The 15,406-nt window shown below is 45.9% G+C and overlaps 1 protein-coding gene across 1 annotated transcript; it reads right to left on the bottom strand.

The window, feature by feature from the left end:
- Positions 1-390: 390 nt before the first annotated feature.
- SIRPB2 (signal regulatory protein beta 2) lies at positions 391-14,966 on the bottom strand. Its single transcript, XM_059705813.1, has 5 exons — positions 14,746-14,966; positions 5,603-5,968; positions 3,986-4,321; positions 3,377-3,442; positions 391-1,981 (listed from the first exon to the last, which is right to left on the bottom strand). Exons 1-5 carry the CDS (start codon positions 14,813-14,815, stop codon positions 1,836-1,838), a joined length of 984 nt encoding a protein of 327 aa, XP_059561796.1. The 5' UTR covers positions 14,816-14,966; the 3' UTR covers positions 391-1,835.
- Positions 14,967-15,406: the final 440 nt, after the last annotated feature.

The raw sequence follows: 15,406 nt of genomic DNA, 5'->3' as shown, positions 1-15,406 counted from the left end.
AAGTTGTATGCCCTGGGACCTGGGAGTCAATTTTGGAATGTGGGCCTCCTGCATGCCACCCACTTGGGATGGAGCCAGCAACCTGGGCATGTGCCCTTGATAGGAATAGAACCTGGGACCCTTCAGTCTGTAGGCCGACGCTCTATCCACTGAACCAAACTGGCCAGGGAAAAATCTCCTCTTCTTGAGAATGACTGCCCTCCATTATGCCGTCCTACTGCAGGTGCTGTTTCCTTGGGGATTGAACTAGTTGTCGCTCAGAGCAAGGAAGAGGCTGTGTCTGTCATTGAGGTATTGAGGTGGAAACTACTGGTTACAGCAAGCATGTCAAACTCACGGCCCGTGGGCCACATGCAGCCCACAATGAATATTTTTGCGGCCCAGCCAATATAACAGTATGTAAGAGACATTTTAATAAAAATTTCATAACTTAATTTTTACAAAATCCTGTTATACATAATTATTAATAACAAACTACAACATTCACTAATGACTGATTACTATAACCGTGTTGCATTCATTCCCCTTAAGCGCCTTACACACAGGCACACCATTTCTCTCCACTAATACTCGCAGTGAATATTTGAGCAGCTCATTGCCACATCATTAGTCCTGTAGTGACTTGATTGGTGTATGCAACAGGAAATATTTCGCTTTCGGAGAACAAGAAGAATAGGTTTATTTGCGTTACGCTCATTCATTTGTGCAGTTATTTAGTGTCTGGTAAGTTAATGTTCAAGAAAAAAATATTAATTTTTAGTAAAATGTTCTATTATTTTATGTTAACGATGACTCATTTATTTCAGCCCTGTGTATTCAACATGTCTCTATCAAAATAAACTTATGTTTCTATGAAAATGGAAGCTTTTGTTTTTTTTTGCGGCCCACATCAACTTAAACCTTGTTTATTTGGCCCGTGTTAGCCTCTGATTTTGACATGCTTGGGTTACAGTATCTACTGATATTTACCCTCTATTTCTCTAGTGAAATTTTTCAGCTGTGGATATTGCTGCCAGAATGAAGACTGCATTTCTCAGCCTTCCTTATAGCTAGGTGTGACCATGTGACACCTTCCAGCCAATTAGAGATGATGTGGGCAAATTCCTAGCTGTGCCCTTGCAGGGGAGTGCCATGCTCCCCTTCATTGCCTTTTCCCTGGTCTTGCAGCCTGGGAGGTGGACCTGGTAGCAACATGACCAAGGAATCCCTGGTCTCAATACCAGGAAGCGGCTGTTTTGCCTGGTCTGCTTATGCTCAGATATTACTAGAGAAGCCAACTTTGTTCTGGTTTAAACCACTGTTATTTATGAGTTTCGTCAAACTTACCAACCCGATATTCCAACTATTGCAGCCACCCAAGCTAGCCACAGTGAGGAAGAAAAGAGGCAGGAAAGTGGAGAGAAGGATACAAATGGAGGCAGTGTGGCTGGGTGAGAAATGCTGAGGGGTATCTTCGGGGAAGTCTCTGGGTTAGAGTTGAAGGTCATGAAAATGTGGAGCGGGGAAGGAAGGGGGAGAGCACTTCACAGGGACTGTAGCAGGAGCAAGAGCCTTGAAGGGAGACCTGGGCAAGGCCTTGAAGGACAAGGAGGGCCTGGACAGGCTGAGAAGAGCGAGGAAAGCACATCCGAGGGGAGCCCAGTGCCAAGTGGGCTATTTCCCCAGGTGAACTGAAACCAGGTGTGGGGATGCTGGAGTTTCTCGTGAGTCCTGGGGGACATCTGGAGGCTGGGATTGGAGGCAGAGAAATGGTTGGGGAGTCCTGGCCCCTCTCCGACTCAGAGCACCACTCTGGAGCTGACCCCTCATCCAGGCCCCAGGCCCCAGGCCCCAGGCTAAGATGAGCACAGCTTTGCTGGGCCTGGGTTTTTGACATTTTCTTGCCCACCGTGTCTCCAGCAGGCAGCCAGGGCCAGCAGGAGTGCAGCCAAGGTCACTGCCTTCATTCCCAGGACCACAGCTGTGAGCACAGACAGGAGGCCTGGGGGACACAAAGGAGAGTTCAAGAAGGACCCTAGGTGAGTCCTCAGCAGCCCACACATCAGTGCTCCCTGTGGGCGAGGTTTGGGCTCAGCTGCTCTCTAATTTCGGGGGCCATATTCTTTCTCTTACTGGAAGGGGAGATCCAAGACCTCCCTTCCCCTTGTCCCAGGCCCGGAAAGGGACAATATCGTACCTGTACCTTTAATCATCCTGATAGCATCCCTGACTTCTGACAATACAGTAAGTCCTCACTTAACCTCATCCATAGGTTCTATGACTTTAAGCAAAACATATAATATTTAGCCCTAACCGGTTTGGCTCAGTGGATAGAGTGTCGGCCTGCAGACTCAAGGGTCCCAGGTTTGATTCCAGTCGGGGGCATGTGCCTTGGTTGCAGGCACTACCCCAGTGGGGAGTGTGCAGGAGGCAACTGATCGATGTTTCTAGCTCTCTGTCCCTCTCCCTTCCTCTCTGTAAAAAAAATCAATAAAATATATTAAAAAAACATATAATATTTATAATGAAACCAACTTTACCACAGGCTAATTGATATAAACAAGAGTGAAGTTCCTATGGCATCTTATTCACGTTATAGCGAAATGATGGAAACTACGTCATCCAAGGCCCTGCTATAATAGAAAACTGCTTTCATTTATTGGCTGATCGACTCCTCTGCCCCAGGTCCTGAGCTAAGCACCTCCTAATTGCCTAGTAGAATCCTCAAACTAATCTTGCAAGGTAGGATAGCAATGCTATTTGTATAGATGAGGAGACAGACGCAGAGTAGGGAAGTGATTTGCTCAGGACCACATGTGTCAAAGAAGTGGTGGGCCCCCAAGAATGGCAGGAACAGGGCTGAGCGTCAGGGAGGGCACCCTGGCAACCTCTATGCCCAGTTCCCCCAGTCATCGAGCGTCCCTGAATACTAACAGGTGACGTGAAAGACACAGTTCCGGGCATTCAGCACATGTGACTCATTGGGTCCACACACAACCCTGTGAGGTAGGCTCTCTGATCCCCATCCCAACACCCCAGGTCACAGAGCAGGACATCGGAGATTCAAGGAGTGAGGCAACCTGCCCACAGTCTCGCAGAGAGAAAGAGGCTCAATCCAGAGCCATGTGCTTATGCACAGTTACGCACAGTTTTACAGTGTAATCTTACAGGGATCACGGGGAGACCACTGCCTCTCAGGGAAGACTGCCCGCTGAACAGCTAGCACTGACTGTGTCTCTGGTGGAGCTTTAGCAAGGTGCTCTGGCTTCCCGGAACTCTCTTGGTGGCAGATGGGCCCTAGACGGGACGACTCCCTTCCCATGGCTAAGCCATCTGTGCCCCACCTTCGCCTGTGGGGCCCTGGTTAATTCCATTGCAGGTAGGAACACTCACTCACCTGACAGAGATCTCCTGGCTACATGTTGATTGATGACTTCTGCCTCTTGCGAAGAAGTGGGCTTTGCTGCAAGGGAGAGAGGTGGTCTCAAGTTCCACTTTTCTTTCTGTCCCACAACTTTCTGAGCCCTGTGCTTGGAGCTGGGGTCACCAAAATGAGCCTGCCAGTTTCTACCTGGGATGGGGGCTATATGTCAGACCTCGTACCTATAAGGCCTAGTTAGACCCGTGTGAGCATCTCTGGGGTTGAAGCAATGTCTGATTTACTGCAGTGTCCACAGCACCGAGTACACTGCAGAGCAGTCAACAGGCGCGCACTAGATGTTTGTTGAACCATTAACTATATAAAATTCTATGGGATCCAGAATGAGGAAAAGTGAACTCTGCCTGGTAAAAGGAGAAGGTTTCACAGAGGAGAGGCTATTGATGCTGAGCTTTGAAGGACGAATAGGAGTTTGACATAGAAAATGAGAAAACATTCCAGGCAGAGGGAAAAGTTTATGTAAAGGCATGGAGACTGAGAAAAGCTGGCGTGTTTGGGACATGGTGAAAAGTTCCTTGTGGATAACCTCCCCCCTTCCCCTACCACCACCTAGACCACCTGTCTTACCTTTCACCCTCAGCCTGGTGCCCTGTCCAGACAGGTATTGCCTGTTAACTTTCCTCTGAAACTTTACACAGTAGTAGGTGCCTGCATACTCCGTGGAGACATCTTGCAAAAGAATGCTGAAATCGCTGCTGGAGGCCTGGACCGCAGTCACATTGGGTTGGGAGATGCCTTCAAAGTTGTAAATGGCTTCACGGCTCAGACCAGACCCCCGGAACCACCTGATGGGCCCGGAAGGACCATCTCCAAGCACTGTGCAGTTCAGGAAGACAGTGTCTCCAGGCGTTGCCAACACCAGCTCCTGGGGCTGGATGATCCGGAGGTTTCTGAAGCCAGCTCCTGAAGCCAAAGACAGACCCTTGTTTTATTCTCTCTCTTCTTCCATTGTCCACTCATTTCCACCCTTATATCTTTCCTCCCTCCCGCTTCCCTGATTTCTTCACTCAGCCACTCCCTCCTATGTTTCCTCATTACTCAGTAGCTGAAGAGAGGAAGGGAGAGGGAAAGAGAGAGAGAAACAACGATGTAAGAGTGAAACATCGATGGGTTTCCTTCTGCACATGCTCTGAAAAGGGATTAAACTCCAAACCTGGGCATATGCCCTGACTAGGAATCCATCCAGCAACCTTTCAGTGTAAGGGACGATGCTACAACCTACTGAGCCACACCAGCCAGGGCAATAAAGAAGTTCTCAGACCGATTTGTATTGATGCTAGAACAGGGGAAAATGGAGCTCAGAAAGACACACAAATGTCCTGCCCGGAAGAAGGTCTCAGTCTGGCTGTGGAGATGGTCCAGGAAATCCCCCTGAGTTTGGAAACCCAGCGACTGCAGGACCAAGAGAAGGCACCAGCCACAGCTTGGAAGGAGTCAGAGAAGTCTTCCTGAAATGCTTGCATGAAGTGAAAATGGACCGCCCTCCTCCCCTCTACCCCCCGCCCCCATGACCACACTCACAGATACTCTCCATGTCAGCAGTTTACAGAGTGGTTTCACGAACATCTGTTCCTTACCCGAATGACTCTTGAAGCAGGAATTATGTTGTCTATTTTTCAAGTTAGGCAAGTGAAGTACATAGAGCTGAAGTGACTGATTTAAAAACACACTTCTATTGAATGACACACTCAGGATTTGGGTATCCAGGTCATCACTGGTGAACTTATAGATAAAATGACTGATTCCTTGGGGAGTGAATAAATGAAATGATCAGCCCCAGTTCTTAACTCCCCTCTGGAACATCCACACTCCTGCCATAGCCTCATGATGATAGGGTACACTTTCTTGTCAGTTGAATTTGAGCTGAGTCATGTGACTTGCTTTAACCAATGGGCTGTTAGCAGACACTATGCCAGTAGAAGCTTGAAATGTACTGGGAGTGTTAGGACTTGACTTCCTGTTCTCCTGCCATCTCCATGAGAAAATGCACTCTGGCTCTTCTGGAATGAGACATGTGGAATAGAACCACCCCAGCTGCCTATACTAGTAAATGTGTGAGTGAGATATACTAATTGTTACGTGCCACTGAGATTTTGTGTATACAGCATGATTGTGGATACAAGTGACTGATGCAGAAAAACAGATCAGAGAAGAATGCTTTAACCTGCAGGGCCTGATACTCACCCTTCACAAGCACTGAGGTGCCTTCATCCAGCTGCATTTCTGAGGGCTCACTCAAACCATCAAACCTCACACAGTGGTAGGTTCCTTCCTGCTCCTTGGTGACATTATGAATATAGATGGAATAGTCGCAACTAAGTGGCTCCAACGTCTGCTGGGTCACAGGTGTCACCCCAGGGAAGAAGCCATGTTTGAAATTATAAATTTCCTGCTGGTCCTGCTTGCTCACCTTGATCCATTTAATCATGGCATCAATGCAGGAGCCGATCACTGTACACCTCAGTAGCAGTGTCTCACCTTCTGCCACCAGCATGGGACCCTCAGGTTGCAGCACCTGCCACTCATTCCCTTTGCTCCTCTCAGAGACTCCTACAATAGACGAAGAAAGGCCTTGAGCTGCGCAGGAAAGACTTGGAGACCTGAGAGGCAAGCTTAACAGAAACTAGTAATTAGCTGGCCAAGGACAATTGCTCAGGACACTCTAGGGGTTGTTGGAGGAGGAAGTGAAAGAGGAGATGAGGCAACCGGCTGGAGAGAACAGAGATAGTGAATGGAGAACTTACAAATAATAGATGGAATAGATGGCACTTGAGTACTCACCATGGCCAGGCACTGCCTGTATTATTGTATCTATTCCTCCCGGCACTCCCTTGAGGTGGGCAGCATCATCCCCATTTTAGAACAAAAACAGTGAGTACTCAGAAAGGTTAGGTAACTTCCCCAGGTTCACCGTTTATGGGCTGAATGGTGCTCCTACCCCCACAATTCATATGTTGAAGTCCTAACCCATGTACCTCAGAACATGACTGCATTTGGTCATAAAGTCTGTAAATAGATAAGTAAGTTAAAATGAGGTCACATGGGTGGGTCTTAATCAACATGACTGGTGTCCTTATAAGAACAGTAGATTAGGACACGCGAGTGCACGCGCGCATACACACACACACACACAGGGAAAACCACATGAAGACACGGGGAGAAGACAGCCATCTACAACCAAGAAAACAGGCTTCAGGATAAATCAACCCTGTAGACAGCATCATCTTAGACTTCTAGCCTGTAGAATTATATAAACAAAAAATTCCTGTTATTTAAGCCAGCAGCCTGTGGTACTTTGTTACGACATCCCTAGCAAACTAATTCACCACCCCCCCAAAATGTGACAGAGCCTCAATCCAAACACTTAAAGCCTGTTTCTAGAGCCCCTGCTCTTAACCCTCAAATGGGGCACACAGAGCTTAAGTGCTGTGGTGCTCACTGTGAGTACCCCCCTGCCTCCTGTGACTCCGTCAATGCTTGTTGATGCACTGTGAAGTGAGCCTATCTGGGGGGTAGGTTGAACTTTGAGGTTGGCCTCAGACTAAGTTCAGAGAAAGAGGGTGGAGGCCATCGATGGAAGTTCTTCTGCAGCCAGGTTATGAACATCATAGGTACCAGCACTCTATGAGAAGGGTGCTGTTTTACTACCTCTGTGGGTTTTTTTTTTTTAACTTAAAAAATACCTTTATTGGTTTTAGAGAGAGAGGAAGGGAAGAGAGATACATATAGAAATATGGATGCCCCTCCTGCATGCCCCTCACTGAGGATCGAGGCTGAAACCCAGGCATGTGCCCTGCCCAGGAATTAAACTCTATGACCTCCTGGTTCATGGGTTGATGCTCAACCACTGAACCACACTGGATGGGCTATTATGTCTATTTTTGAGACAAGAAAACTAATATCAGAGAGTTGAAGAAACCTGAGGTTAACCATGCATTCAGTAGGTATCATGGCCAGGATTGGAGTGCAGATCAGGTGACTTAGTGTTCTGCTCCGCACAAGGTCATCAGCTTTGTGCCCTTGGTTTGCTCCCATCAGGCCCTGGGAATAACTCAGTCTCACTCCAAGACATAAGCTTGCAGTATATATCACGGTGTTTCTCAGTTGCAAATGAGGTGAGGTAGGGCAGTGAAGCAAACGTCCCCTTCTAAGAGGATGTGGGGAAGGGTTGTAGAATTCTAAATTTTTTTTCTGTCTGCCTTCTGCTAGATGTGTGCTATTAGTCACAGTTGTGACCAAGCGACACCCCCTATTTAATCCTAGGGATGCCTTTTGTCCTGGGTGTCCTTAGTTTCAAGAAGTTCAGCAACACCCACCCCAAACACCATTATCTGAATTAGTCAGATCTGTTCTCTCCAATCTTTTCTGGTGGGCCTTTCTTTGGCCCAGGTAGTTTCCTCACATGTATGCACAAAACAGTGACCATCCCTCAGCACAGGACTGAGAATTGTGCCTGTTCCCACCAGCCAGACTGGAAGACCTCATGATCCACAGGGCAGTGGATAGACTACGCAGGACAGAGTACTTTACTCAGAGAGATGTGCTCCTGTCCCACTTAACAAATCTGAAAAAAAGGCCCCAAATTTATAAAAACTAGTAACATTCTAATGTGAGGTTTATAGTGCTTATTTAAGTAAAGAAAAGAATAGAATAAAAGAAGAGATGGAAGAAATGTTAGTATACTATTGTAAGGTTCCTATACTATAGTCATGCATCACATAATGACGGTTTCATCAACAATGGACCACATGTACTACAGTGGACCCATCAGCTCCTCTACAATCTTCCTAGTGACATTGTAGCCATGGTAAGGTCATAGAGCACCATATTCCTCATGTGTTTGTGGTGATGATGGTGTAAACAAACCTACTGTGCTGCCAGTTTTATAAAACTATAATATCTATACTAATAAAAGGGTAATGTGCTAATTAGACCAGACATCTTCTGGATGTCCTTCCGGACAAAGCCACAGTAGTGGGGGCTAAGGCAGAGGCAGTTGGGACGATCAGGCCGGCAGGGGAGAGCAGTTAGGGGCGATCAGGCTAGCAGGGGAGGGCAGTTAGGGTGATCAGGCCAGCAGGGGAGGGCAGGCAGGCGAGTGTTTAGGAGCCAGCGGTCCTGGATTGCAAGGGGGATGTCCGACTGCCGGTTTAGGCCCGATCCCACAGGAATCGGGCCTAAACCGGCAGTTGGACATCCCCTGAGGGGTTCTGGATTGGAGAGGGTGCAGGCCAGGCTGAGGGTCCTCCACTCCCCCTGTGCACAAATTTTGTGCACCAGGGATTTTATATATATATATATATATATATATATATATATATATATATATATACACACACACACACACACACACACACACAGTACATAATACTTGATGATGATAATAAATGATTATGTTACTGGTTTACATATTGACTATGCTATACTTTTAATCATTTTGGAGTGTACTTTTTCTACTTTAAAATAGAAGTATTTAGGGGAGAACCAAGATGGCGGCATAGGTTAACGCCGGAGTTTGCTGCTTTGAACAACTACTTCAAAAGTGAAACTAAAAGACGGAACGGACATCACCCAGAACCACGGGAACGCTGGCTGAGTGGAAGTCCTACAACTAGGAGGAAAGAGAAACGCATACGGACACTCAGAGGAGGCGCAGTGCTGAAGTCAAATTCTGAGGTGCGGAGTGCGCGGAGTGGGCTGGCGGCGGAGGGCGCGGTTGTTGTTTTCAATCGGGAGGGAGTCGCAGACTCTGAGCTCCAGATCCGGGCGAGTCTTTAGGGACCCAGACTCAAATGGGAGAAGCGGGACTGTCTGGCTTCGGTCAGAGCGAGTGCAGCTTTCTCTCCGAGCTTTGCAGCGGGTGCTGGGACTCAGAGAGGCAGAGCCCCTGGGGACAGGACTGAGAGCCGCCATAACTGCTCTCTCCGGCCCACCCTGTTGATCCTGTGCGACCCGCTCCGCCCAAGCCCTGCACAGAGGCATTTGCCGGATAGCCTCAGGCAAAGGCTAGATTAGCACCTCCCTAGAGGACAGAAGTTCTCTCACTGCTGACACAGCTGATTCTCATAGCCACTTGGCCTGGAGGTCAAACCCTCCCTGGGATTAGCTACAACAATCAAGGTTTAACTATAAGACTGCGAACAAAGACCACTAGGGAGTGCACCAAGGAAGCATAACAAAATGCGGAGACAAAGAAACAGGACAAAATTGTCAATGGAAGATATAGAGTTCAGAACCACACTTTTAAGGTCTCTCAAGAACTGTTTAGAAGCCGCCGATAAACTTAATGAGATCTACAAGAAAACTAATGAGACCCTCGATCTTATATTGGGGAACCAACTAGAAATTAAGCATACACGGACTGAAATAACGAATATTATACAGACGCCCGACAGCAGACCAGAGGATCGCAAGAATCAAGTCAATGATTTGAAATGCGAGGAAGCAAAAAACACCCAACCGGAAAAGCAAAATGAAAAAAGAATCCAAAAATGCAAGGATAGTGTAAGGAGCCTCTGGGACAGCTTCAAGCGTACTAACATCAGAATTATAGGGGTGCCAGAAGATGAGAGAGAGCAAGATATTGAAAACCTATTTGAAGAAATAATGACAGAAAACTTCCCCCACCTGGTGAAAGAAATGGACTTACAGGTCCAAGAAGCGCGGAGAACCCCAAACAAAAGGAATCCAAAGAGGACCACACCAAGACACATCATAATTAAAATGCCAAGAGCAAAAGATAAAGAGAGAATCTTAAAAACAGCAAGAGAAAGAAACTCAGTTACCTACAAGGGAATACCCATACGACTGTCAGCTGATTTCTCAACAGAAACTTTGCAGGCCAGAAGGGAGTGGCAAGAAATATTCAAAGTGATGAATACCAAGAACCTACAACCAAGATTACTTTATCCAGCAAAGCTATCATTCAGAATTGAAGGTCAGATAAAGAGCTTCACAGATAAGAAAAAGCTAAAGGAGTTCATCACCACCAAACCAGGATTATATGAAATGCTGAAAGGTATCCTTTAAGAAGAGGAAGAGGAAGAAAAAGGTAAAGATACAAATTATGAACAACAAATATGCATTTATGAACAAGTGAATCTAAGAATCAAGTGAATAAATAATCTGATGAACAGAATGAACTGGTGATTATAATAGAATCAGGGACATAGAAAGGGAATGGACTGACTATTCTTGGGGGGGAAAGGGGTGTGGGAGATGTGGGAAGAGACTGGACAAAAATCGTGCACCTATGGATGAGGACAGTGGGTGGGGAGTGAGGGCGGAGGGTGGGGCGGGAACTGGGAGGAGGGGCGTTATGGGGGGCAAAAAAAGAGGAACAAATGTAATAATCTGAACAATAAAGATTTAATTTAAAAAAAAAAAGAAAAATAAATAAATAAAATACAAGTATTTAGTACGCTCAAAAACAGAATGCCATGTTATGCTGGCAGCAGCCTCACACATCTCATGTCTATTGCATCTCTTGATTGCATCGGTTTCTCTTGGGCATGACTTAATCTCATGTTGCTTTGTTCATCATGACCCCTAAATGTAGACACAATGACAAATTCACCTAATGATGCCTTTCTCAGTCCCCACTGTCCTAAATAATGCATGACTATATATGTGAAATGGTATGATAAAAGGTAGATGGTGATAAATTAAAGGTGTGTAATTAAACTCTAAAGCAACCACTAAACTACAAAATAAAGAGTTATAGCTAACAGCCAATAAAGGAGATAAAATAGCATTATAAAAATATTTAATTACCAATAATAGGTAGAAGGAAAAGGGAACAAAGAACAGAGAGGAGGGTAATATATTTAAATTGGTCAATGTAAATGGTCTAAATATGTTAAGTACAGGTTAGAGCTTGTCATATTAGATCAGTGGTTCTCAACCTGTGGGTCGCGACCCCTTTGGCAGTCGAACGACCATTTCACAGGGGTCACCTAAGACCATCCTGCATATCAGATATTTACATTATGATTCATAACAGTAGCAACATTACAGTTATGAAGTAGCAACGAAAATAATTTTATGGTTGGGTCACAACATGAGGAACTGTATTTAAAGGGCCAGAAGGTTGAGAACCACTGTATTAGATAAAAAATAAGACCCAACTATCTGTTGCTTATAAGAAATGCAGTATAAATATTAAAGGTGTAAATAGGGTAAAAGGAAAATGATAGAAAAATATACAGCATACTAACACCAATCAAAAGAAAGCTGGAGTGGTTATTTTAATATCAGATAAAGTAGACTTCAGAGCAAACACTATCTCCAGAAATAAAGGGTATTATCTCATAATGATAAAGGAGTAAATTAATCAAGAAGCCATATAAATCCCAAACATTTATGTACCTAATAACAGAACTTCAAAGTATATAAAGCAAAACCCAGTAATAGAATAGCAGGGAGAAACTGACAAATGCACAAAGTGTGAGATTTCAACATCCATTCTTTCTATAGTTAATGGAGGGCTCAGCACAATGCAAATGCTAAACATATTGATAACCTGAAGGGTGAGCTGAGGTTTTTTTCCCAGGGTTGCGTCTCTGACGCCTAAGAGTGAGCTCCACGGACCAGAAGATTTAACTAAGCAAAAGTGTGGAAAATTTATTACAAGCAGATTCAGACTCCCCGCATGCGGGGGGGGGGGGGGGGGGGCAATAATGGGCTGCCCCCTTGAAGCCTTGTAGTCTAGAGGTATATATTTGCTACACACCTGCTCTATATCTACCCATGTAGCCACCTGATTGATTCCCTTAATTGTTCTTGCCCAGCAACGGATCTGAACTTTCCCAGTTCCTATGTGTCAGTTCACCTTATTGTTGCAGACCTTCCTTAGTTTCACCTGCCCCGCTCTGAGTCCAAAAACATTTTGTTATCCTGCTTGGTTGGTTTCTGTGATTAGGCTGCTCAACCTGCCTTGTCTGCCTGGCCTATGTTCCACTTGCTTTTGTTTTCCACTGGACCCCTGCCCTGTCTGCCCGTGTTTCATGCTAACTTCTCTCAATATTAGCTATCATTATTCAAAGCCCCACACCTGAGTCCCACCAGGACCCCCCTGGGGGTTACCATCTGGGGGACCGAAGGTGTGATGAACAGAATCTAGATCTCAATAGGGCCTGGGGACAAGGGCCCAGATGGGCAAGAGATGGAATGAGCCTGTTGAGAACCAAGCATTTTGTCTGGTGGATCACAGTGTTTTGGGCTGAGAGGCTGAACAATACCCAGGAGCCTCAGGCCCTGCAGCTAGATGATCTTAGAGGAGATATGAGTCTGATAATAATAGCCAACAGTTATCCAATCTTTACATTGTGCCAGGTACAGTTGACCCTTGAACATCATGGGTTTGGACTACGTGGGTCCACTTCAACATAGATTTTTTTTTTTTCAGTAAATACATACAGCACTATAAGTGTGTTTTCTTTATGATTTTCTTTAAAAAGTTATTTTAAAATATATTTTTATTGATTTCAGAGAGGAAGGGAGAGGGAGAGAGAGATCGAAACATCATTGATGAGAGAAAATCACTGATCGGCTGCCTCCTGCATGGCCCACACTGGGGATCGAGCCCACAACCCAGGCATGTGCCCTGAGTGGGACTCGAACCTAGTTCGATTGACCTCCTGGTTCTTAGGTCGATGCTTAACCCCTAAGCCACACCAGCCAGGATCTTTATGATTTTTTTAATAACATTTAAAAAATTTAGCTTACTTTATTCTAAGTATACAGAGTATAGAACATATAACACAAAATATGTGTTCATGGACTGTTTATAAGGAAGGCTTCTGGTCAACAGTAGACTACTATTAGTTGAGTTTTTGGAGAATCAAAAGTTATACATGGATTTTAATTGCTTAGGGAGTCAGAACCCCCAAACCCCTGCATTGTTCAAGGGTCAACTGTACTTATAGGTATAACCTCATTGAAACCTCCTAACAAAGTCATGAAGTGGGTCTTATGATTAGCCTCACTTCACAGAGAGGGAAACCTGAGGCTCAGAGAGAAGTTAATTCAAGCAATCGGTGGCGAGATTTGAGCCTAGCTTTGTCTCGGGCTGGGCCAGTGCTGGCTCATGGCTGTTCCATGTGAATAGTCACATAGGCCCTCTGCTTGAGTTAATGCTCTGTTGTTGCTGCCTTACATTATTATTATTATTTTTAAAGAATGGAATATTTTGCCCTAGCCGGTTTGGCTCAATGGATAGAGCTTGTGGACTGAAGGGTCCCAGGTTTGATTCTGGTCAAGGTCACATCCCCAGTGTGGGGCGTGCAGGAGGGAGCCGATTAATGACTCATCATTGATGTTTCTATCTCTCTCTCCCTCTCTGAGCTCAATCAAAGAATGGAATATTTTTGTTGTTGTTGTTAACAACAATGGCAATTGACCCAGGTCTCCCAATACTGGAGGACCCTGAGGATATTTTTCCATTGATTTTTATTTTATTTATTTATTTTTTAAAAAATATATTTAATTGATTTTTTTACAGAGTGGAAGGAACAGGGATAGAGAATTAGAAACATCAAAGAGAGAGAAACCTCAATCAGCTGCCTCCTGCACACCCCCTACTGGGGATGTGCCCACAGCCAAGATATATGCCCTTGACCGGAATCGAACCTGGGACCCTTCAGTCTGCAGGCTCTATCCACTGAGCCAAACCAGTTAGGGCGATTTTTATTTTTTTTAGAGAGAGTAGAAGAGAGAGGGAAAGACAAAGAGAAATATCCATGTGAGAGAAACACATTGATTGGTTGCCTCCTGCATGCACCCCAACCAGGGCCAGGGCTGGGGATGAGCCTGTGACCAAGGTACGTGCCCTTGATTGGAATCAAACTGGGACCCTTTGGTCTGCAGGCCAACCCTCTATCCACTGAGCCAAACCAGGAGCTTTAAAATTCTTAATACTTCTTGAACAAAGGACTTGCATTTTTATTTTGCACTGAAGGGCGAGGGCCCTGCCAATAACACCAATGGCCCTGGGCTGCGCCTCACCATTTTTATGTTTAATGCTCCCAGCATTTCTAGAGAAAGGTCCCATTAGCGGTCCTGCTTGGTGGAAGAGGTGACATGGGCACACAAGTGTCCGAACCAAAACCCACCTGGCATGAGCCCAGAGCCTGGGAGCTTAACTTCCTTGTGCTGCCCAAGAAGTTCTGCTTCTTTGGACACTGGATCTGTGCTCTGCTCGGGTCAGGAAAGTTCTCAACCTACTCTGTCTTGGTGGGTTCTTGCCCCACCAGGCATGCCAGGGTAGCTGATGCCCCTCTCCGGGACCAGCCAGGGGTAAATTCTGTTCTGTTCCAGATCCCACTCACCTGAGAGGACAAGGAGCAGCACCAGTTGCCAGGACGGAGGTGAGTGGGCCAGGTGGGGAGGGGTGGGCATGACGAGGGGCACACGGTGCCTCTTGTAGTCCCTGACACCGGCCGTGTGTTTGCTCTCAGATGCGTGTTGGAGTCTGAAGTGGGGCTGTGGGCAAGGCTGTGTCTGCTTCTTGTGGTGAAGGATACTTGGGGAAGTGTTTTGAACACAGCAAAATAAGGTTGCTGATGCAAGAGGGAGGAGCCTGGTGGACCGGTTCCGGCTTTTGTGTCTGGGCAGTGGTTCCTATAATTAGCCTTTCAAAACTTTAATGATCCCTTGCCACACACTCTGTCCTCAGCACCTTGGGAGGGAGATGAGCATGGCTGTCAAAGTGTGTGCTGTTTTCGGAGGTTGTAAAGCTTGCGAGATCCGGCCTGCAGAGGACATGGGATCTCATTGTCCTCCCAGCGATTCAACCCTTCCCTGAAGGCCCTCAATAAAATAGATTGTTCTTAAAAAAAAAAATAAATAAAAAATGGTGTGCTCAAGTCAGCCAGACTTTGGACCAAGTACTGGGTTTGCCTCTTCCTGGCTGTGTGAACTTTCAAACTCACTTGCCATCTCTGAGCCTTTGTTTCTGAGCCAAGAGTGGAAATGCCGGGTTATTGGGTA

The sequence above is a fragment of the Myotis daubentonii genome, chromosome 8, assembly GCF_963259705.1.
Source record: "Myotis daubentonii chromosome 8, mMyoDau2.1, whole genome shotgun sequence".
NCBI classification, from domain to species: Eukaryota; Metazoa; Chordata; class Mammalia; order Chiroptera; family Vespertilionidae; genus Myotis; species Myotis daubentonii.
This window is presented reverse-complemented; position numbering and strand designations above follow the sequence as displayed.

Excerpts from the sequence above, each read along its gene's own strand:
- SIRPB2 (XM_059705813.1), bottom strand. The coding sequence starts at position 14,815 with ATGCCCACCCCTCCCCACCTGGCCCACTCACCTCCGTCCTGGCAACTG. Across the intron at positions 5,969-14,745 it reads GCTGCTCCTTGTCCTCTCAG|GAGTCTCTGAGAGGAGCAAA; the intron begins GTGAGTGGGATC and ends CGTCTATTGTAG. Across the intron at positions 3,443-3,985 it reads CACCAGGCTGAGGGTGAAAG|CAAAGCCCACTTCTTCGCAA; the intron begins GTAAGACAGGTG and ends TCTCCCTTGCAG.